This window comes from Typopeltis vanoorti, chromosome 25 (assembly GCF_054136105.1).
Source record: "Typopeltis vanoorti isolate ZY-2024b chromosome 25, IOZ_Tvanoo_1.0, whole genome shotgun sequence".
In the NCBI taxonomy this organism is placed as follows: domain Eukaryota; kingdom Metazoa; phylum Arthropoda; class Arachnida; order Uropygi; family Thelyphonidae; genus Typopeltis; species Typopeltis vanoorti.
Window position 1 is genome coordinate 21,512,999 of NC_143573.1, and position 26,049 is coordinate 21,539,047.

General features: G+C 37.8%; 1 protein-coding gene across 1 annotated transcript in view; it reads left to right on the forward strand.

Moving 5' to 3' along the window:
• LOC150092596 (phospholipid-transporting ATPase ABCA1-like) overlaps nucleotides 1-26,049 on the forward strand; it is a 982,930-nt gene that overhangs the window by 250,983 nt on the left and 705,898 nt on the right. Inside the window, exon 12 of the mRNA XM_090414749.1 lies at nucleotides 8,108-8,230. Coding sequence (XP_090270875.1) covers nucleotides 8,108-8,230 — 123 coding nt within the window. The remainder of the gene's footprint in view (nucleotides 1-8,107; nucleotides 8,231-26,049) is intronic.

Sequence of the window (26,049 nt, forward strand, 5' to 3'; positions counted from 1 at the left end):
CCCTTCCATCCCATTTCCCGTCAGGATGTCATCCTCATCAACCATGACTCACTTCTTCCAACAATTTTTGAGTGAACAAACTCAATCAGTGCAACAATTTCATTTACCTTGTTTCTGATACCTCTAGCATTCGTATACAAATATAACAGCTCTTTCCTGGACCTATAACAAGTTTCGCTGATACCACGTATTGTTTCATTTCTTTTTCTCCTTACTCATCTCAGAACGTTCTTCAAATCCAACTGTTTTCCCTACATCCCAGATCATCTCCCCCTCCCCCTTTTTTGTCTACACACACATTCACATCTGATTGAAACATCACCTTTTCTCATTCTTTGTTCCCCCTGTCTATCCCAACTCTGCCCATTTACTTGTTTGTCTTGCACGTTTGCTCTTGCATTCTCTACACTCATGCTGTCCATTTCTTCATTCATAAGCACCATTTCGGTCTCTCTTTCCTTACTCTCCTGCTCTTTCACATTTTCTTCTTACTTGATCAGATTCATTCTCTGCATTCATTACTCTCCCTTCCTGCAACAGCAGCAGTCTCTCCAAATGACCTATACAAAAATCATTCAAATGGAGTCCATTACTTTCATATGGTTCATTTCTTCCTTCAAACTCATTCCCCATATGAACTATACTTTTTTTCTCTTTGCACATTTCTGCTAACATATCATTCATAATTCTTGCTCTCTGCCTCATCTCATCACTGTCATATCTGTGCAATATAGTGACTACCTTTCCTATCACACCATTATATTTTATCCTTCTCGACATCCTCCTTATATCCAATCTTACGATCTCCTTGTTCCCAGTCATGTCATTTGTATCTACTACCAGTACCAATTCCTCTGCTCGCTTACTCCTCATATCCAATGTCTCAGTCGGTATATTCATTTTATCTCTCAGAAAATAAACTTTGTGCATTTTATGCACCTATACAATTCCAATGGCGTGTCTTTCATTACCTCTTTCATACTGACATTTGTTTTCATCTTCTTCATTTTTCTATACATACCTCAACATCCTTCTCATGCATCTTTCCCCTCTTCATCCAGTGTAGTAGTATCACTGTGTAATATATTACATATGCAAGGTTGATAGATGTTAGCGAAGGAGCAATCATTATTTGAACTATTGCATCTGCTTCTGAGCTTCTGATGCATACAGTAAAGTTGTTCTTCAAGAGTCATTCTTTCTTGCAGCATGATTATAAAATTCTTTTGGGTTGCTTTTATTTTCACACTCCAACTTAACTTTCTATATAATACTAGTAAATTTTCTGATCTGTACCTTATATATTTCATAACTTCTCTCGCTCTTATTCTCATGATATTCCTTCTACATCTTTTTCTTATGGATCTCTTCCTCAGTAAGATTGCACATCCATTTCAATCCCATCCAATTTGTTTTATTCTTAGAACTCTAGAGACACATTCAAACACTGCATTATTTAAGCATCTTGTGCACTGCTGATATTCTTCCCATTCTGCAATTGATAATGTCTTCCTGACTTTTTCATAGTTTCCAGCCTTGTACTTCATCATGTAATCTGTCCTGCTTGGAAAGACCATATAGTTGGATACATTCCAGACACTGACCTGGTGATGGTGATGCTGCAGCAGGGCCACCGAGAGGGGGTGACATCTGATTATTTTCTCACGGGCCCTGCATCGAAAAGGGCCTGACCGTCAGGCCCCAAAGTGTCACATAACTGTGTTTATAATGCATGGTTTTAATTCTCGTAATAATTCAACAATGATAAAGGATAATGGCATATCGAGAATGATACTGTGTTTTGTTTTAGACAGACGACTATGCTCTTTAGCTCGCCGTGAGTGTCCGGAAGACACTGATGCTCTTGGTGCGGATCGCTGTAGTTATAGCAGGTGATGATGTCAATAGGCATTCATGCAAAGTTGTTGCAGTCGGCATCGCTAGAGCTAGCTAGTAATTTCCTTCACAGTAATGTTCCCGAATTGTGCAGAATTTTTTGCACAATACCAGTAACAGTTGCCGAAGGTGAAAGAGCGTTTTGTAAACTTTCAGCAATAAAGAGCTTCAGTAGATCATCAATGCTCCAGGAAAAATTAAACGTCCTAGCTTTGCTATCAATAGAACATGACCTGGCAAAGAAAATAGATTATGACGAGGTGATTAAAGATTTCGCTAACCATAAAGTGAGGAAGTGGATGAGGCAGATGAGGCAATCATAATTTAAAAATTCTCTTTTTATTTAATGTTTGTAATTTGTATGGTATGTAATGTATTGAATTTTGAATTTATTGTACACTTTTTTTAAATAAATGTTTAATGTTTTATATGACTTTTTTTTATTAAACAAACGTGATGCACTTTTTTAAGTGGAGCCCAGACCACAGACTTGTCACGGGCCTGAAAATTTCTCTCGGCGGCCCTATGCTGCAGTATCACAATGATGACAACCTTAACTGAGACACATGCTGATGCTATGGTGATATCAATCACACTTTGTCCTCAACTTGCCTCATTCACATGCTGCTTGAGAAAGTTGTCTCACTGCAGCTCAGTAAATTTTCTTTTTTCTTTTTGTGAGTTTTCTCTGTTGCCCAATCAATATTTGGATAATTTAGGTCATCCATTACAATTTCTCATTTAGTACTTATCAGAGTAATTTGGCAGTGCATTTCTTTGTTCCATAAACTGAACTGCCAGGTCTGCAATAATGCCCCATCATATATTTCATCTTGTTAGCTTCCATTTCACACCAGATAGCCTCAAGCTCACTGCTACATGCATAGTATTAACCATTATTGCCTTAATGAATGTTAACCCTAACTGACTCAAGTCGTCTGATATCATGAGTAGCACTCCCTCCACCTCTCTTCTATAAATTCTAAAATAATATATCCATTGCACCCAATTTCAGTCTCTACAACCAACTCAAGAGCCAGGTTTCACTAATGTGGCAACACTTTTAGGCCACAAAGTATTCACTAAATATGCCCCCTAGCAGCCTAAACTGAGCTGATGTTCTAAGAATGCAAGCTTCCCATATTTGGGGCAGTCTCATGCATCCAAATTTGTTGAGGTTTCGGGAGTTTTTTAGAGTTGAGGCTGATTCCAGAAATAATCTCTCATATTTATACTTCTGCCGTGTAGTAAAGTTACTTTCTTCCAGCGTATTTTGTAGGTATCCAAAGCATGGTCAGCAAGTCCTGAGCCACTGTATTGGTGGAACTGGATATAGTCCTTATGTTCGGATATCCTGATATTAGCTGTCCAGCCTGTTTGGCCATAGTAGGAGAGTTTGCAACTACAAGGGACCTGGTATACTCCAGGTAGGTCTAAGGGAAGTGGCTGGTCTTTGGTGGAGCTGATAAGAGATGCCAATTTTTTTATATGGTTTGTAAAAAGTTGTCAAGTGAAGACACTAATGATTTTGAAAGCATATGGTGTGAGGTAGAGGTGGGCAGAACAGGATATTTAGTGAGGTGTTGCTACAGACCAAGGAGCACAGAGGGTGGGGACCAAGAGATGTTTAAACAGTTGAGCTTGGCAGGTGAAAGAAGAATGATTGTTATGGGAGATTTTAACTACAGCAGTATAAATTGGGAGAGGAAGATGCATGTAGCAATAAGAGAATGGAATTTCTAGAATTCTTGAGGGACACATGTCTTAGGCAGCATGCAATAGAGGGAACAAGAAGTTCAAGAGTTTTGGATTTGGTCATAGCATCAGAATAGTTGATAATAACTGAGATGACATCTCTCCCACCAGTTGGAGAGAGTGACCATGTGGTTTTGATTTGGAAGATGAATAGACATGCAGGAGTATCCAAGAGACAAGAACATATGTGGAATTATAAGGCAGGTGATTACAATAGTCTTAGACGTCAACTTGGGGAAGTTTCATGGAAGGAGGAATTGGAAGGCCGGGATATCATTAGATTACCAGACTCCTCTAGGAATTATTCACTTTAACCGGTTAAAGTGATTAATCTCATAAATTATTCACTTTAACCAGTAATTATTAATAATAACCAGATTTATCACTTTAACCGTAACATATATATATATGTATATATGTTATCTTTTCAAATTCCTCCAAAATTTCCTTGCTCAACGTATACTTTACATCCCATTGTTGCCTACCAAATTTCAGAACCTTACACTTGCCAACATTGAGTTGACAGTTCCATACTGTTGCCCACTCATACAATCTGTTCTAATTGATTCCACATCACTCACCCTGGTTTTCCATCATCTGCAAATAGTTGTATATCAGCAGTTAAACCTGTCCCAATATCATCAATATTAGGACAGGTTAGCTAGCAATTAGCTAGCAATTATTAATCTCATAAATTATTCACTTTAACCAGTAATTATTAATAATAACCAGATTTATCACTTTAACCGTAACATATATATATATATGTATATATGTTATCTTTTCAAATTCCTCCAAAATTTCCTTGCTCAACGTATACTTTACATCCCATTGTTGCCTACCAAATTTCAGAACCTTACACTTGCCAACATTGAGTTGACAGTTCCATACTGTTGCCCACTCATACAATCTGTTCTAATTGATTCCACATCACTCACCCTGGTTTTCCATCATCTGCAAATAGTTGTATATCAGCAGTTAAACCTGTCCCAATATCATCAATATTAGGACAGGTTAGCTAGCAATTAGCTAGCAATTGTCCCAAAACTGACCCCTGTGGCAACACTAGTAACTTTCGTCTTTTAGTGCTCTCCCATACACAACTTGCTGATATATATCTGATAACCATTCACATATCCAACTCATTAATCTGTCATTGAATCCCATCTGCTTCAGTTTAGTGACCAACTTGTGGTGTGGTAACTATCAAAAACCTTTGCAAAATCTAAATATATCACTGTATATGCATCTCTCTCTCTCTCTCTCTCTCTCTCTCTCTCTCTCTCTCTCTCTCGTCCAAGACATTCATCTCCTTGTTATAGTACATAAGTAAGTTTGTAAAACACAAGTTTGTTGTCTTAGCCTTATCACCACCTTTGTGAAATGGAACAATTTTGTCTTCCTTCCACTTCTCCGAGACTTGTGCTGTTCCAAGACTCTTTTGTTAAACAGGTAGGCCATGACTGATGATGCCATGCTGTGCTCATGGTACAAAATTGCTTTTTTTTTTAATTTTAAGAAAGATATTACCCAAGCAAAACTCACATATTAGAGTTTATATTCATGCCCACTCTAAATGCTGGATAGATGAAGAAGGAATGAAATTGTTGATAGAAAAAATATGGTGCATCCCAGTGGAATGATAAAGAAACCAGCTTTGCTAGTAGGGGGGATCAGTTTCATTGCCACAGAACTGAGGCTATTTAGAATATGCTTAAAAATTGAAAAAAATTTAAAACTCAGTTAGCTTTAATTCAAGGAGGTTTAACCAGCCAGCTACAATCTTTAGATGTCTTCATTAATAAGCAATTTAAAGGATTCATGAAGGAGAAGTCTTCAGATTTTGAAGCAACATCAACTGGAAGAAAGAAAGAAATCTACAATTTCAGAAAGTATGTGAATGACTTAAAACCTCATGGAGTGCAATAAAACCAGAGATTATTATTTAGTCATTTAAGAAGTGTGACATATGTAATGCTCTTGATGGTACTGAAGATGATTTATTGTTTAAAGAAAGCAATGACAAGATTTCAGAGATAATTTGTCTAGCTCTGAAGATTAGGATGAAGATTAAAACTATAATTGTAATTCCTACATTTTTTCCTTGATATATAATTGTTTTATACCAAAATTATCTGCAGTTGTTTTCAATCAATGTATGATAAGATGATGTAATTATTTTCAAAAGTGTATATATATTTTATTTTCAAAAAATGCCCCCAAAAATGGGTGCGTCTTATATGCCGACAAATATGGTAATTTCTTATATACTTTCTGCTTGCTCACCAGTGATTATTATTATTAACATCTGACCTCCATGGAGTCATATACTCATCATGGGAGGTACTCACTACCACACACAATGATCTCCCAACCGTGCCTGAAACTGATTCAATGTGTCTACATTAACAACATACTCAGGCAATACATTCCACTCACCAACCACTATCCATGCAAAGAACCTGTTCCTCATTCCTCTGCTCACATCCTCCTTATACAATTTCAAGCGATGGCCTCTTGTTTAACTCCAGTCTCCCATTCTATGAAAAATCTCTTTCATGTCAATCTGATAACAACCCCTTACTAGCTTATATATATCAATCATATCTCCCTCTTCCTCCTATTCATGAGGCTTTGCAATTTACATTATCTCAATCTGTCCTCATACTCCACATTCCAAAGACCACTGAACACCTTTGTGAATCTTCTCTGGTCTCTTTCTAACATATCCTCATCACCATGAAAACCCGGTGACTAAATCTATGCACAGATGGTGTGATCTGATGAACCTTTCCATTTTATGCCCACCTTATTTAATATCTTAGTCTTTGTAGTAAACTCAGCTGCTGGTATTGTATTTATAACAAGTGCTCAAGCAACATTGATCTCCTTTCCACTTAGTTCTTACTTTCATGCATTAGCTTCAAGCTTTCTGATTATGAACCAGTGATTATGAGCTATTCATAATCACTAGCCTTGTAGTTCCACGTATTTCCTTTTCTCATTTAAGTTCTTATGTGGTTGGCCACCTCCCCAGATGAAAGCCTAATGATTACCTTCACTAATAGAGGGAGATTTGATATCCCACTCATATTCTCTGATTATTATGACTAGATTTATGATTATTGAACCTTGTGCGCACTCTTTTACTTACTTCCCAAGATAGTGCTCCTTCAAAAACTGAAATTTATTTTTCTTGAACCTTGATGACATTTCCTGATTGTAATTTATATTCATAATTAAAATCCACTATCTTCTCTTATTTGCTTATTCATTTTTTTGTCAGCATCTTCCATATTCTCCATTCTATAGCAAAATTCAACTAAACATCATGCACTCATCTTTTCTCTCCATACTGTTACTATTTCCCTTTTGTATCTATACATTGTAGGACATAATTATTCTTCTATCATCAGCAGTACTCTCCCTACCCTTTTCCTTTTACAAAAAACAACATCCTTATCCCTTCAGAGTATCCTTCAACTTGTTTCACGTATTCCATTACTTTCAGATAAATGAATTCAATCAATGCAATAGTTTCCCACCTTAAAAAAAAATTTTAAAAAAAACTCTTTAAATGATTTTTACAGGGGAAAAAAATGAAAATCATTTTTGAGTTTCTTAGTTTCACTTCTCCATCCTTACTCTTCACTCTTGCCCTTTATTATTACTTATACTTTATTTTTTACAAGAATGAACTATTCTCCTTCCATCACATTCTTATGTTGACTGACTGGTTACACACACACACACACACACACACACACACACACACACACACACACACACACACACACACACACACACACACACACAGAGAGAGAGAGAGAGAGAGTATTGCTTCAGTTGCATGCTCTCTCTCTCTCTTCCCCTCCTTAACCCATGTCTCCCCATCCACTTCAACTCACCTTGATTACTCTGTCCATCTTGCATTCACATTCTTTTCTTTCTTGCACCTCACCTCTTATATTTACAAGCACTTCTTTGGTCTCAACTATCATAATCTCCTGTTCTTATTTCTTCTCCTTCTTTTTTTTTTTTTTTACAATTATTCACCCATGAAAGCTTATAAATATGTAGCATATTGATGAATTTACAAGGATTAACTTCTGTAAGCATTTAATGCTTTGTGTTTTTCTTATGAGCAAGGTGATCACACCCAGCAGTGAAAATCTTGAAATCTTGTACCATCTAGATTGACTTGATTTAGAAATATCATTTAAATGTAAACAATTAATATTTTAAATAATAAAAAATAGTCTTCTTACTTTTTTGGGTTAATACTTCTGATATCAATGTCAAAATATTAATCAGTATAGCCTTACAAACTGTTAGATATTTCTAATTGGAATATTTTTAGATGTAAGATTGGCATCTTTATTTGTTGTTTATTTAATTATATTTTAAATGATTAAATTTTCATCAAAGAAATAATGAGCTCTACATTTCCCATTAGGTAAATGCTTCATTCATCCCTCTAGCAACTGCTCTGAATATAACATCTTACTGGATAAATGTATGGGGTCCTTTTGTAGTGGATATGTTGCAGAATAGTACAGAGCATCTCCATTTCATAAAAGTAAGAAGCATTTATATTTTTTGCATTTCTTATTTTCTGTAATATTTGAGTTAAAAACAAATTTACATTATTATAAAAATGGAAACTAGATAAGTATCAAATTATAATAACTTTCTTTACATTCTGATATTACATTTTTACTTTACATTACTTTACATTTTTACATTACTTTTCATTCTGCTGGCTGGTTGGCCGAGTGGTTAGCATATCTGCTCTCCAGCCAAAAGGCTGCAGGTTTGAATCCCACCGTGGGCATGGATGTTTGTGATTATCTGTGAAAGTACTAGTGGTGGTGGACAGTTGATGTAGTTGGTGTAGATGATGCGATTGGTGGATGAGCTTGAGTGGTGAAGGCTGTAGATTAGGTGCACTTCCTCAATGAGTCTTTGACTTCCTGGAGGTGTCAAATAATAATAAAAAAATTATTATTATTATAATAGCATCTTTACCTTTCTTTTAGGAAAAAATGAATAGTATCTTTACATTCTGATTATTTATCAGTTTTTTCACATTAACAGCTGATAAACTACATAATTTACTAGTTATTGTTAATATACAATATGCATATAATTCTTATGTTTTCTTGATACTGAATAAGAAACTTTTACTGTCTGTAGTCATGCAGATACAGTATTTCTTCATGTTCAGAACAACACTGATGATGATCTAAAATTACTTGACAGCTGTTTTTCACTATATAGCTTGGATTCCTGTTGGTAATTGCAGATTGTGGCAGCAGTTGAAATATAATTGGAATCCCCAGTTTTATCACTTCCAATGGAACAGTTTCATCCTCTTTCCACTTCTTTAGCTCTTGCCCCAGTGCAAAACTCTTGTTAAACAAGGAGGTCAAGGCTGTTGTTAGCTTATTGGAATATTCCCTTGAAACATATGGTAAAATGTCATTATATCCCTCCTCACCATATTAACATCAAGTTGGCTTAATTCTTCATATACTTCCTCTTGCTTACCATCAGCCTCTTCTCCATTCCCTCTGCATCCAAGATATGAGGAAAAAATGTCATGTAAGAGGAAAAAATGTCATGATCACTTGTTCATTAAATATATCAACTATATCTTCAGCAGTAGTCATCATTTAACTTTTTTCATCAACTAATATTATCTTCTTATAAGCATTTTTTCTTCTATTGGCCACATATCTTTTCTTCACAGCAATCCTGATTTGGCTTGCCACTATACTAAGTTATTCTCTAATGGCCAATCTTCTGAATTGAAGAGCATTTCATTACTCCATTTACAATAATTTCCTCTGATGCAAAGAAAGATCAAATGCAAGAATTTTAGTCCTTCACAGTTTATTAGTCATTGCACAGTCTAAGATAGTTGTTCCTCAAAAATTCAAGAAATTCATTTTTCCTTGCTTGATGAGAGGTGGCAAAGTGATACCTTGGTAAGACTTTGTCAATGTCTCTCTCACTCTCTTCCTGCAAATCCATAAGTAGAATTTTGCATTACTAGAGAACTATTATTTTTGGTGTGCATTCATTTGTTGAGGATTTGTAAGTCTGTTTTAAATAATCAGAAAAGCCTATGCATTTTTTTCTTTTTAAGAGATATATGCATAAACCATAGACTTCTTTCTTAACCAGCATTGTACATGCTTGTCCCGGATCTAGAGTACATGATCATTTTTTGGAATTGGTGGCAAAGTGCACCTTGGCAAGGCTTTGATGAGATCTCTCTCACTCTCTCTCTACAAATCTATAAGTAGCATTTTATAGTACTAGAGAACTGTTAGTTGTTTTTTGGTCAACATTCATTTTTGATGATTTCCAAAGTTGTAGAAATTGAGATTATGACCATTACTTTCACTTCCACAAGTTCATCAGTTGTTATATGACAGATCATATCACAGCAGTACCATAATCAGAAAAACTATAGATGGATTTGAAGTTTTAGTATTATTTTATTATTATTATGTGACACCTCCCAAGAGTCCAAGGACTCATTGCAGGACTCCACTACACACATCTGTCTCCCTTACCACTAAATTCTCCTACTATGCACAATTACCATCAATGTCATGTACTGCTCATCACTACCACCACCAGGAGTATTTTTTGTCTATAAATTGCATGTGTTCTGAAGGCCAATTTTCCTGTACACAGGATGAAAAATTCGAGTTTCTGAGAGAAAAAACCCTGCTACCTCCATATGAGATCGGCTAACTCACTTTCAAATGAAAAAGCCCACATAAAGATTCCTCTTGTATCAATGAGAATTGAACATAGGCCTTTTCCAATTGAAGGGCACAATATATTGTTATTCTTCCAATTTTGCTATGGAAGCTTTATGAGAAGTCTTTATGAAAAGGAGGTCATTTGTGAATTACTGAAATGAAGATAAGTTTTAGAACAAATTCCTGAGATATTACTACATTGATATGGTAATCCAAATAGGGAAAATCTGCAGTACCAAGAACAACTGATCACCTAATTATAGAGGATGGAAATTAGCTCATGGGATGGTAAGTTGCTAAGTTGGTCTCCTTCATGACCAGATTAAATACCTTGGAAATGTCAAAAGTGACTGCATATGTTACCTTTACATGGTATATATTCAAAGTTGAGCACTGTAGGCAAAGGAGATCTACTATGAATTGAGATTGGTAGAATCTAATCTCCATTCATGTTATAGCAGTTACTGATTAACTGATGGTATTTCATGGTGAGTAGTCTATTGGATAGTGATCCTCTTCAATACCTCAGACTGATATTAGGTTAGGATATTCAATAATAATTTGATGGTAGACTTTTATCTCCCATTTTGCGAGCAAACACCATATGTTTGGTGTCGAGGCTAGCTGGTGAACGGACGTGCTATCGGAGAGCTCCTGAGAGATTTGTGTTTTTTGTTGATTTATTGATGTTTTGGATTCAATTTAATGGACTTAAGTGTGTAATTTTGGTATATTATTGGAGCTTTGTTAGCGTGGTTAGTGTACTAAAGTGTTTTATAACATAATCTATGTCGGGAAGTTGCCGCTAGATGAATTCGTAATGTGTAGTGTTCGTGCAAGCTCCAGATAAGATAAGTATCATTTTCAGTTATCGATACAAATTACTTAATATTGTGTAGTTTTGTTTTGTTTGCCTTGCGTATTTTAGTGCGTCTATTTTTGGTGTGTTATAACGTATAATTTGACAAAACACGTTGAAATAAGTATGGCACCTGTGCGAAGGAAAATGGCGGCCAGTAATGAAGGTTCGCCATCGTTATCAAAGAACGGTAGCATAAAAGAAATGAGTCAGTGTACTAGCTGTGAAATGTACGCTTTGAGGAGTGCGGTCGGAGTGTGGTTAGTTGATAATAAAGGATTGAATGTGTGTAGAAAATGTAGGGAGAATGAGGAATTGAAGTGTATTTCGGATCGTGAGTGTGATATTTTTGTCAACCTTCAGAATGAAGGAAATAGGGATATGACAAGAAACGGCAAGGTTGTACATGAAAATTGTGAGAGTGTGAATGTAGAAAGTGTGAATGATAGTATAAATGGTTTCTCAGAGAACAAAAAAGATGAGATAGATGCATTGAGTGAGATCGCGTTGTTGAATAGTGTGATAGAAAGAGCAAAACAGCAGCTAGAGTGCATGAACAAAAGCAGACTGAATGAACCAACCAATAATAAAAGGTATGACAGGAAAAATAGACGTATGAATGTGAACATGAACAAAATGAAGGATAGAGTGCTGTATGGAGACTCGTTAGTACGAGGTGTGTTAGTAGAGGATTTGACAAAATCGTACCAACCTGGTGCGACCATAAAGGATGTAACTGAGTCTATTAGAGAGCAAAAGGAAAGGGTGAAAGAAATGATTGTTGTGGCAGGTACGAATGATTTGAAAGGAGATAAAATGGAAATGATAGAAGACCTGAATGAATTGTTTGAGGTAGCAAAAGAAAAGAGTGAGAGAGTTAGAATGATTAGTCTTTTGCCACGGTATGACAGTGAAATGTTTAAAAGGAGGGCTATAATTGCGAATGACTTTATGCGTGGGTTATGTATGACGCGTGGTGTGGAATTTGTGGATGTGTGGAGTGAGTTCGATGGGCGAAAGGATCTATATAAGATGGATGGCTTGCATTTGAATGGTTACGGTGTAAGAAGACTTGAGAAAGTGTTGCTGAATGTAGTGGATGTGCAAATTCAGGGAAACTAGATTTGTTAAGGGGGTGGGGTAGAGATACAGTCGTTATGGAGGCAGTTGAATGTAAGAATGAATATAATATGCCAGAGCAAATAAGGACAACAAATCTGAGTGGGATAGTTAATATAAGGCATCAAGGTAGGGTTGGGGCTAATGGGGGTCTTAAATTCATGTACACTAATACTAGGAGTATTAGGAACAAGAAGGAAGAGTTTTTGGCCATGGTTGGCACTTCCAGACCACAGGTTATAGGTATTAGTGAAACATGGCTGACTGTAGATGATATAACTAGTGGGATTGAATGTGATGGGTATAGTGTGTTCAGGAATGACAGAGAGAATAAAATGGGGGGAGGAGTATTGTTGATGATAGCTGATGAGCTCCAGCCAAGGAGAATAGAAGTTGAATTGCAGGATAGAGAAAAGAGCACATTTGAGGCCATTTGGTGTGAGATTGTGGCTAGCAGAACTAAATATACAATTGGGTGCTGCTATAGACCAGGTGATGGAAAAGATGGTAGTGACAGTATGCACAAGCAAATAGAAGAAATGGGTGGAAGGAGGGTGATTATTATGGGAGATTTCAACTATGGTCGCATTAATTGGAGTGAGGAGAGGACACACGGGAGGAAGGAACTGGATTTTATGCAGTTATTAAGGGATAACTATCTGCGACAGCATGTAATGGAAAATACTAGGGGTCAGAGAGTGCCTGACCTAGTAATTACATCTGAGGATTTGGCTGTAACAAATATGACCACATTGCCACCAATTGGTGAGAGTGATCATAGGGTCTTAACTTGGGAGGTGGCTAAAGGTGTAGAATTTTCAGTTAAGACAGGGTACATGTGGAATTATCGGGCTGGAAAGTATGATAAGCTTAGGAGTTTGATTGGTTCAGTGCCATGGCATGTACAACTGCAAGGACTAGAAGTTGATAGTGCATGGGAGGTAGTTAAGAAGTGCTTGCATGAAGCAATGGCTGACTGTATACCTAGAGTCCGAATAATAAATCAAGTAGGGGTTAAATGGATGAATAACACCATTAAGCTTGAGTTGCAAAAAAAGAAACAACTATGGAGGGAATTTAAGGAGAAGGGTGACCGGCAGGCACATGAACGATATAAAGCGCAGCCCAGAAGGGTGACGAGTGTGGTAAGAAAAGCAAAAAAGGATTACGAAATAACATTGGCCATGCAGGCTAAAGAGAATCCTAAACAGTTTTTTAGATATGTAGCAAGTAAAAGGAAAAATGTACATGGCAGATTGATTTTAAAGAATGCCGATGGTAGGGAGGTAACTGAATCAGTTGAGATAGTTGAGTTACTGAGTGAGCACTTTGCAAAAGTATATCATCCAGGTGGTGACATTGCAGAAACGAATAAACCAGTAGATTATACGGGAATTGTGGTTAATGAAGTAGAGGTGAGTAGTCTATTGCATAACCTCAATGTCAATACATCTGTGGGATTGGATGGTATACCAGCTCGTGTTGTACGAGAAGCAGCTAAAGAATTGTCAGTACCCTTGACCATTTTGTTTAATTTGAGTCTCGGGTCTGGGTTAGTCCCGAGCGGGCGGAAAGAGGGGAAAATAGTTCCACTGCATAAAGGTGGTTCCAAGACTGCTGTTGTAAATTACCGACCGATTAGCATATCAGGAATCATTGTCAAGGTCTTAGAGAAATTAGTCAAGAAAAGAATACAGGATTGGATAGATGAAAATGGGATATTGTATGGGGGACAACATGGTTTTGTGAAGGGTAGATCATGCCTCAGTATCTTGCTCACGTTTTATAACACAGTGACGGCTGAACTGGATAGGGGTAATGGGTTTACAGTGATATTACTGGACCTTGCCAAGGCCTTTGATAGGATACCACATGGAACCCTAATCAGTAAACTGGAGCAGATGGGTATAGATATTAGGTTGGTGAGATGGATAAGAGGGTGGTTGAAGGAGAGATATCAAAGAGTGGTTTATTCAGGAGTGGAGTGCCACAGGCCTCTGTTCTTGGACCACTGCTTTTCAATTTGTTCATCAATGATATTGGAAAGGATCTGAGAGGAAGTGTTCACTTGTTTGCTGATGATGCAAAGTTGGGTAGAGCAATTGTGAGTGCACAGGATGTCAAAATTTTACAGGATGATTTGGATAGTTTGGAGGACTGGGCTAGGAAAAATGGATGTCAATTTAATGTGGCAAAGTGTAAGGTTATGCACTTTGGGGTGAAAAGAATAGCAGCAGTATATCGCATTGGTGGAACCATACTCCAGGAGATTGATGAGGCCAGGGATTTGGGAGTGTTGGTGGATAGGGAATTGAAGTTTAGGGGGCACATTGCAAAAGTAACTAAAACAGCTCACCAAATCAGTTGGCTTCTGAAAAATACTTTAACATGCAGAGACGAACAAGTTGTTGTTCCTCTGTATCGAGCCTTGATAAGACCCCATCTGGACTTCTGTGCCCAGCTATGGGCACCAGGGTTTCTTCGTGATGGGGAGGAAGTGGAGAGGGTCCAGAGACGAGTGACCAAGATGATAGCAGGTTGGTGGAATGAACCTTATGAGAATAGGTTGAAGATTTGTGGGTTGCAGAAATTGGACGATAGGCGAAGGAGGGGTGATATGATTGAGACATTCAAATTACTGAAGGGTTTTTATAAGATTGATCCAGAAGATATTTTTGAAAATATGACTGGTGGTGGGAGGACTAGGGGCCATGCATGAAAGCTGGGCAAGAGCATGGTTGACAAGGGTGTTAGAGCTAGGTTCTTTACTTGGAGAGTGGTAAATGAGTGGAATAAGCTTCCAGAGTCTGTTGTGGGTGCTACGACTGTGAATGAGTTCAAGGCAAGGTATGATAGATACTGTGTGAATGTTGAATAGTTGTTCTTGACATGTTAGGGCCTCCCTCAATGAGTCTGTCGACTCCTTGGAGTTTCCCGGAACAATAATAATAATAATAATAATAATAATTTTTAAAATGCTGAATATGAAAGAATATAGAGATGAGCCACTATCTAACTTATTTTATTATTTTTTTTTTTGCTATCTAGCCCATTAAATTTTTTCTGATTGTTGTTGTTGTTTTGGATTTATGCCCAGAATAACCTACCTTTACTTAGTGAAAAATCTACTCTTAATCTGGTTACAACCCCTCACTAATTTATACATCTCTATCATGACTTCTCTCCTATTCACAAGTCTTTGCAAGTTGCATTCCCTCAGTCTGTCCTCATATCCTATATTCAAGAAACTTGACACCAACTTAGTCAACATTTTCTGCATGCTCTCTAAGATATCTTCTCCACTTGAAAACTAGTTCATCAAAACTGCACATATGTCCGTATGCATCCTTATCAAGGTCTTATACGAGGAAACCATAACCTCTTTGCTTCTGCAGGTCAAGGTCCTCCTCATCATTGACATAATCAGTAGTGATGTTCTTACAATTTTAGCAGTGTGATCCCTAAACTTCAATTTTGTCCACCACCATTCCCAGATCTCTCATTTCTTCCAGTTCCTTCAAAATTTCCCCATTACTTGTACACTCTGAATCCCAACCTTTCCTACCAAATTTCAAGACTTAACATTTTACATTAAAATGACAGCTCCTGTTACTTTCCCACTCACACAATCTATTGGGATCCTTCTGCAAGGCTACAACATTGGCTCTGCTCCTTATAGTTCTTCACAACTTTGTATCATCAGCAAAAATCTGCATATCTATAGTTAAAAACCTGTCCCAATATTATTAATACACACAAGTTAAACAATAATGGCTCCAAAACAGATCCCTGGGGCATTTCACTAGTGACCTTCCTCTTTTGGGACACCACTTCCCCATACTCAACCTGCTGATACCTGTTTGAAAGCCATTCACATGTTCTACTCACCTGTCTCTTATCCAATCCCATCCATTCCAATTTAATTACTGGCTTGTTGTGTCAGTGATATTGCGAATGAGGAACACAGAAGGTATAGGATTAATCTTAGAAGGGAATTTTACATAGGCACATAGAATGTTTGAGATCTACAGATGGATACTCTTGTGATTGTCTGTAAAGAGATGGCTAGGTATAAAATTGACATCCTAGGAATTACAGAGACTGGATGGAATGCAGAAGGTCACTTCAAAAGACAGGATAGTATGCTAATTGTTTACTCATGTGGTGACTCAAAACATCATGGGATAACTGTGATACTGAAGACAGCTCAGGCAAGAAGCCTTCTTAGTTATAACCCCATTAATGATAGGATGCTTTCTGTTAGACTTAAGGCTCAGCCTACCAATGTGTCAATCATAGTAGTTTATGCACACCACACAGATTGACCTGATGAAGAGAGTGAGGATTTCTATGAAAACTTACAGACTGTTTTGGACTGCCTACCAAGGACTACCAATACCTGCTTCCAGAAACACCCATGATGGATCTGTACTTGGATATCTGACATTGATAGTCAAGGTCAGATTGATTACATCCTGGCTCTCCAGCAGTGGAAGACAAGCATCTCTGATGTGCATACTTGTCCTAGAGCAGATTGTGGTACAGACCATCAGCTAGTAAGAGCCAAAGTAAGACTAACTCTGAAAACTTCCAAAGTAGGCACATCCAACTAAACTGGATGTTAGAGTAATTCCTAGTGGATTCAGAAACATCAACTCCTTTGGATGATTTTTTGGAGACCAATGAGGAGAACTCACCAAAAAATGCTTTGGGAAGGAGTCAAGATGATAATACAGGATACAGCCAAGAAGTATCTCAGTGCAATGAGAAGACCAAGAGACCTATGGATATCAGATTCAACATGGGAACTAATCAAAAGAAGGTGTTTGGAAAAATAAAGAGACACAAGGGCAGAGAGATTATATAGAGAAGTCAGAAAAGCCATCAAGCAGGACAAGGAAAAGTTTTATACTAATAAATGTGAAGAAATAGAGTTCCAGATGAGGAGGCACAATTATAAAAGGATGTTTTATTTAGTTTGTGACCTAAAGCACAAGTTTAAGTCCAAATTGAATGCCATCAAAGACAGGAATGGAGCATTACTGACAGAAGAATTGGAAATCAAAAACAGATGGAGAGAATACTGTGAGGAAGTACAATAGGGTTGATAAAGAAAATTTGGAGGAGCCCTCTTACCATAAAAATTCTGATTTGGAACCTCCTCCACTTAGGCATGAAGTTGAAAGAGCAGTTAAGCAGCTTAACAGCAATAAAGCCCCAGGTGTAGATGGAATCCAGGCAGAGTTAATTAAGGAAACAGGGAAGGATAAGAGTGTTTCATAGATTGATTACAAGGATATGGGAGAGAGAGGATCATGGCTTAGAGACCGGAAGAAGTCGGTTTTCATACCACTATATAAGAAAGGAGATATGAAGGAGTTCAAGAACTATAGAACTATTAGTTTAATATCTCATGCAAGCAAAATTTTATTGAACATCGTGATAAATAGAATTGAGACCAAAGTTGAGGCAGTGATGCCTGAGGAACAGGCAGGTTTTTAGGAGAGGTAAGGGCACCAGAGATCAGATCCTTTACCTTAGACAGATTATAGAAAAATTAAAGAATTTAGACTCCTGGTAATGTGTTTCTTAGACTGACTGTGTTCAGCATGTGAAACTGTGGGAAGAAATGAAAAGAATGGGTTTTCCTCAACACACTATCAGGTTGATAGCCAACTTTTACAGAGAACAAGAAGTGATGGAGAACAGGTGTAGGATTAACTGATTGGCTTCAGGTTGGAAAAGGAGTTAGGCAAGGATGTTTACTTTCTTCTCACTTAATGTGAAGAATTGTTGTTCAGAAGAAGATTAGGAATGGCTAAAAGAACAGTCAGAGACTTGTCTAAAATCTGGAAGGATGGATCTATCTCCATGGGAACAAAGTTGAGGATTTTGGATGCAGTTGTTTTTCCAACAGCGACTTATGGATGTGAGACTTGGAACCTAAAGAAGTCAGATAAGAAAAGAATAGTTGCTTTCGAGATGTGGTGTTATAGAACGTTGTTGAAGATCTCATATACTGATTGTTGAGGATCTCCTATACTGCAAGGCATACAAATGAATGGGTATTAGAAAAGATCAGTAGAACTTTAAAGCTCCTTAAGAATATTGACAGAAGAAAGTTAAAATATTTTGGACACATTGAAAGGATGGAAGGAGGACCTCTCAGAATAGTAATAGAAGTAAGTTCCTGGAAAAAGACGAAGTGTCAATGAGATGGATGGATAGTGTGTGTGTGGAGTGACCAATCTTCAGAGAGTTGAAGTCTCCAGAAAAGCCTGCCATAGGACTACATGGCATGGCTGGTGTGGTACATCACCAAACATTGGAATGACCATACGGCATCTCTGTGAATGTCCGGTAAACATAAGATGATGATGCTTGTTGTGTGGCAATCTATCAAACACCTTTGATAAATCCAACTTTAACAATGTATATGCATATTCCTTATCCAGTGAAGTCACCACTTTGTTGTAGTACATAAAGAGATCACTAAAACATAACTTCCCCTTAATAAACCCTTGCTGATCACCATAAGAATACTGTTATTATCAACACACTTTCTGAATCCTAGTCCTCACCAACCTCTCGAACACCTTAACCACAACCCCAGATATGCAGATTGGTCTATAATTGTAACATCAGTCTTATCCCCTCCTCTTTTGTGAGGTGGAACAATTTGTCTCACTTTTCACTCCTTTGGGATTCCCAGTCTCAAATAATATATCACCATGTATCTTGAAGGGCTGCTCTGGAGATTTAATGGCACCCTTATCAAACTTGTTTAACATGAGACTCTGGAGCATTCCTTTTAAGACACGTGGTAATATATTTTCTTATATGAAAATATATTACCATGGGGAATTAAGTGAATATAAAGTTTACTTAATTCCCCATATACCTCCTGCTCACTCACTGTCAGTCGATCCTCCACCATATCCTCCACATTCCAGTTTCTCATGATGTTGCATTTACAAGTGGGAAATTCTCTAATAAACTGCTCATAGAATACTTCAACTATATTCTCGTATCTATTAGTTGTCATTGTCATCATCATCATCATCCATCTCCCCATAGTTATGCTTTCTTCTGCTTGCCATATATCAAAATATGGTTTCTTTTTGCTTGGTTTTCTGTCTTTATCAACTAATTTACTTTCCTAGCCTGCTCTTTTTACTCTTCATGCAACTGATTAATACCAACATTCATCAGGTGTTGTCTCCACACTGTCTTCATTTTATGCTGAATCCTTTTATTCATTCAATTTACTCCTACCTTATTTAGCATTTTTTCCTTTGGAATATAGTCAAACATTGCTGCTGTTAAATAGCTTGTGATCAATGCCCAAGTAGCATCTATCTCCTTTCCACTCAACTTTTCTTCCATGCTGTAGTTCTCAGTTGTCTCCTAATCTTTTCATGATCACCAGCTCTGTAGTATTGTATAGTGCTATGCCTTTTAATTCTTCTTTTGGCCAATTTATCTGTTTTGCAGGATGGAAATCATTTCAGATAAAAAAAACCTGTTATCTCCATACTAGCTAACTCACCTGTAGTTGAAAAGTCCTTTGTATCCTAGATGAGACTTTAACCCAGGTTTTTCCATCCAAAGGCCATCGTTGATACCAACTGAGCTCTGGTGACTCTTTTTTTTTTTCTTTGTCTCCTTCAATAATAATGACATCTGCAGATGATATAACAATGTCATCTGTCATGTATAGAGATTTGATAATTTCAGGTGTGAAGAGTAGAATGCCAGAGGAGTGCTTGCCTGTTGGAATGATAGAGAGTTAGCAAATGGCAGTGAAGGGGGGGGGGGGGTGAAGGAGATGTTAGTAATGGTTGGGAGGAATCACCTAAGAGGTAGTGTGACTCTTGTTGCACGAGACATGTTATCCCTCTGTGATAATGCAGAATGGAGAAGAAGAGCAATGATTATGAATGAAATGATAGCAAAAATGTGCAGAAAAATAGGTATGGAATATGTGGATGCATGGAGTACATTTGAGAATAGAAGAAAACTGTATGCAAGAGATGGATTACATTTGAATGCAGAAAGGTGCAGACATTTGGGGGAGACTTGTTTTCTTGGTGGAATGTTGCAATGATGGCCTCATGTGGGAATAGTGGCTTGAGAAATAAAGAGGTGTACACTGTATTACAAAGCCAGGTGGAGGAGAGCAATAATGACTATTAGAATGCTGGAAATACACTGGTTATTTTGTATACAAATGCTAGGAGCATTAAGAATAAAGGGAATAAGTTTATGGCATTGATTGACTCAGTCTCTCTGAAATTGAAGGATACAGCATATTTCTGTAGGATAAGGAAGATAAATGTAGTGGTGGTGGAGTACTATTCATGATAACAGATGAATTATGTGCTCTCAGGGCAGAAAGTGTCAGTGGAAATAATATTAATGCCTTTAAGAGTATATGGTGTTAGATAGATATTTATAAGACAAGATATTTAGTGGGATGTTGCTATAAACCAGGGAATATAGATGGGGATAAGCAGGAAATATTAAGCAAATCAGTTTGGCAAGTGCAAAGCAATTGGGGGATTTTAGTGATATAAACTGTGCAGAGGAGACAGCATGCAGTAATACAGGAACCGAATTTTTGGATATCTCGAGGGCTAACTGTTTTAGACAGCATGTGGTGGAGGGAATACAAAGATAAAGAGTATTGGATTTGGTCATAGCATCAGAGGATTTGATTGTGATTCAGATGACATACTTGCCCCCAGTTGTTGAGAGTGATCATGTAGTCCTGATTTGGAGGATGAATGGGCATATGGAGGTATCAAAACAGGAGGAAGTCATGTAGAATTATAAAACAAGCAATTAAAAATAGACTTAGAAACCAGCTTGCAGCAGTGCAATGGATGAAATAATTTTAAGGCAGAGGGGGGTCCTTAGTGCATTTGAAATACTTAAGAAAAAATTGACACCAAAATTGCTTTATCTTCTTCAAGTGAAGAAGATAAAGCAATTTGGAGTCAAATAGATAACAAAAGGAATAAAACAGGAATTGCAGAAGAAAAAGAGATTATGGAAGGCTAATAAAAGAAAGAGGTTGAGGACTTTGCATGAGTAAGGAATACAAGGTGTGACAATTTAATTCCTGGAATACACCTGTAAAAAACCTGCATTCAGAACTATACATTAATGGCCTGTAGCCTTCAAAGTAGTCCCTTTGTGCATTTATACACTAGTTTATATGCTGTTCCCATATTTGGAAACAGGCCTGGAACTCTTTTTCCGGAATACTCTTGAGTTCCTTTATCACATTATGCTGGATATCATCAATGTCAGAAAATCTTCATCCTTTTAGTGCAGTCTTTAATTTTGGAAAAAGCCAGAAATCACAGGGAGCTAAGTTGGATGAATACACAAGATGACCTGAATTGGTAATCAGTTTTTTTGGCCATAAAATCTCTCACAATGTGTGCACTATGGCTTGGTGCATTGTTTCAATGAATGATCCACTTGCCAGGCCACAATTCTAGTCTTTTTCTCTGAACAGAATCTCGTAATCTTTTCAGCACCTTGAAATAGCATTGTTGGTTGACTGTTTGACCCTTTTCAATGAATTCATAGTGGACTATCCCCTTGTGATCAAATAAATGCACCAGCACAGTCTTGAACTGCGAATGTGAGATATGTGTGCTTTTTTTTGGACATGGCAAACTCGGGGTTTTTCCACTGCATGCCCTGGCATTTTGTTTTGGGATCGTATTGGAAGCACCAGGTGTCGTCACCCGTAATTACTCTCGGAAACATGCTTATTTGTAGAAAGATCAGTCACAACTTGAACCCCGCTGCTTCTGTTTGTCCATCAAGATCCAAGGCACAAACTTCGCAGAAATCTTTTGCATACCCAATTCTCCAATTAAAATTACCATGACTGTTTTTCGAATCATTTACACTTGATCAGCCATTAATCGCACACTTAATCGTTTTGTGCTCTTCAAGGGTATTTGAATAAGCTGGAAAGGTGGACGTACAAATGAGGATGTCAGTTTAATGCAACTAGATGTAAGGTTTTTAAAATTTTGAATCTACAGATGCTTCATACTCACTTTGTGGAGTTATACCGGAATATGTGGAGGAAGCAAGGGATCTTGGGATGATTGTGGATAGAAATTTAAAGTTCCAGGGACATACTGCAAAGGTTGTATAGACATCTCAGAGAATTGTGGCAATATTGAGGAGAACATTGACCACAAGAGATAAAAGTATGCTGGTCCCATTGTATAAAGCTTTGCTCAGATCTGGTCACCAGGATTTGAAGGGGATGAAGTAACCTTGGAAATGGTACAAAGATGGATAAAAAAAAATAATGGTCAGGACTATACAATGTGATTATGAGTATAGACTGAAGGTATGTAGATTGCATAGTTTTGTGTATAGAAGGCAAAGGGAGGGGAGGAATACAATTGAGCATTTAAGCTGCTGAAGGATTATTATTAACATTGAGAAGATTTTTGTATTGTAGAACAAGAAGCAGGACAATTGGCCATCTCTGGAAGTTGCAAAAGGAGATGGTGAGTAAAAGAGTAAGAAGTAAGTTTTTTCCATGGAGAGTGGTAAGAGCATAGAATGCATTGCCTGAGAGGGTGGTGAACTTGCAAGTTGTGGGTGATTTTAAGTAGTTGTGTAATAGACTTTGTGTTGACTAGTGTTGACCTCCTCCAATGAGGCTTGTTACTCCAGGGAGGTCAGGAAAATAATAATAATAATATGTGGGGAACTATGAGCACTTAATCCCAATATGTCCTCCATTATATGCTGTTTTAAATAATTATATCTGATTAGCTGCACAAATTTCGTTTCCTTCTTTCTTGGCTTGTGGTGTGCAAGATAGGATGCCAGAGGAGTGTTTGCATGGAGGAACGATAGAAAGTATGATGATGGCAATTAAGCAGGGTGAAAGTACGGATGAGATGATTGTGATGGTGGACACAAATGACTTGAGAGGCAGTGTAAATCGAGTAGCAAGAGATGTGAGATTCATGCTGGAAACTCAGAGGAAAATCATACAAAAGGAAACTCAGAGGGGAAGATAGTGTGTGTTACCCAGGTATGATAACGAGGAACTTAGCAGTAATAATGAATAGCTTAATAGCCAGAATGTGTCGGAAGAGAGGATTGCATTATGTGGATGCTTGGAGGGCATTTGAGGACAGAAAGGAACGGTATGCGAGAGACCGCTTGCATTTGAATGAGGAAGGATATAGATATCTGGAGAGATTGCTGTTTTCTGAATGAGTCAGTGTGTCAATGCAGGGAAACTAGAGTTCCCAGGGTGCATGGGTGACCTCTTGTGGGAATGGATGCTTGGGGGGAAGCGGAACAACATCAGATAACACTGAGTCTAGTGGGGTTTGGAGGGGATAATGATAAGTATAGAAGCAGTGACATTTTTATGCTTTATACTAATGCCAGGGGGTATCCAGAATAAAGCAGATGAATTGGTGGTGCTGATAGTGGCAGCCTGGCTAAAGATTATTGGTATCACTGAGACATGGTTGAGGGAAGATGATATAGTAAGAGGAATAGAAGTAGCAGGTTACAGCATTTTTCAGCAGGATAGGAGGGGAAAACGTGGTGGTGGAGTACTGCTTATGATAAGTGATGACTTGTGTCCTTTAAGAGTGGAGGCTTTGGAAGGGAGTGACACTAATTGTTTTGAAAGCATATGGTGTGAGGTAGAGGTGGGCAAGACAGGATATTTAGTGGGGTGTTGCTACAAGCCAAGGAATATAGAGGGTGGGGAACAGGAGATGTTTAGGCAGTTGAGCTTGGCAAGTGCAAGAAGAATGATTGTTATGGGAGATTTTAAGTACAGCAGTATAAGCCTGGAAGAGGAAGATGCATGTAGCAATAAGGAAATGGAATTTCTAGAATTCTTGGGGGACAAATGTCTTAGGCAACATGTAACAGAGAGAGAGAGAGAGAGAGAGAATGAGAGGTTCAAGAGTCTCAGATTTGTTATAGCATCAGAAGAGTTGATAATAACTGAGATGACATCTCTTCCCCCCAGTTGGAGAGAATGACCATGTGATTTTGACATGGAAGATGAATAGAAATGCCTGAGTATCAAAGAAAAGGGAACATATGTGGAATTATAAGGTCGGTGATTATAATAGTCTTAGATATCAACTTGGGGAAGAATTGGAAGGCCAAGATATCATTAATGCTTGGGAAATGGTGAAGGAATATTTGTTAGCAGCAATAGTAAGCTGTATTCCACGAGTGAAGAAGCAGACGCAATTTGGTGTAAAGTGGATGACAAACAATATCAAACAGGAACTGCAGATGAAAAAGAGATTATGGAAGAGATATAAGGAGAGGAGTGGAGAGCAGATGCATGAAGAATATGAGACTCAGGCCAGGAGAGTGACTAGTATGGTCAGGAAGGCAAAACTGGATTATGAGAAGAGATTGATACTGAGATCCAAAGAAAATCCAAGGAAACTTTTAGCTATGTGGCCAGTAGGAGGAGAAATGATTGTGGAAGAATGACATTGTGAGATAAAAATGGAAATAGAGTGACTGATGCAGACGATATAGTGGAGTTGTTCAATGAGCACTTTATTGGAATATTTCATCCTGGAGAAGAAGGGTTTAATACCAGAAGGGTAGGGCAGGTTCAATGTTTAGAGGTGCAAGAGGAGAGTGTGTTCCAGATTCTGAGTACTCTGGATGTCAGTAAAGCTGTGGGACTAGATGGTATTTCACCACGAGGTTTGAGAGAATGTGCTCAAGAACTGACAGCTCTGTTGACCTGGCTCTTCAGTGAAAGTCTGGCTATAGGAAAGGTGCCCAGTGAATGGAAGGGAGGTAAGATAGTGCCATTGCATAAGGGTGGTAGCAGACTGGAAGTGTCTAATTATAGGCCGGTTTGTGTGTGTGTCATCAGTAGTTGTTAAGGTCTTGGAGAAATTAGTGAGGGATTATATACAACTTTCGGCAGATTTATATAGCTTCCGGCTCCCCCAAAGAAAAAGAAAAAACACTAGGAAATTTTCCAAAAATCTTTTCCTAATTAAAATTAATTTTTTAAAAAATTTATGTTGTGTTGTGTCATCTATTTCTATACTACTTATGAATTAGCGATCATTGCAGATGCTCAGTCATAGATTGTATGCAGTGCGTAGTGTGTATGCTCAAATCATCTACTCAACTCGGGCCTCCCCTCCAAAATTAAATCCTGAGTGCGCTACTGATTTAAGTTACAGCACATGGGTTTAGATGTCGGGTTAGTCAACTGGATTCAGGATTGGCTGTCTGATAGGTATCAGAGAGTTGTGTATGGCGGGACAATATCAAGGAAGCAGAAGGTTACAAATGGGGTTCCACAGGGCTCAGTACTGGGACCTGTATTGTTTAACCTTTATATCAATGACATTGTCAATGGATTGCAAGGGGATATTCAGTTGTTTGCAGATGATGTGAAGCTGGAAAGGGTTATTAGTAATAGTACAGATGTGGCAACCCTGCAAGAGGATTTGAATAAACTAGATGGGCAAATAAATGGGGATGTCGGTGTAATTCAGCAAAATGTAAAGTCTTGAAGTTTAGGATACATTGATTGGAGGAGCTATACTGGCAGAAGTATGGGAGGCAAGAGATCTG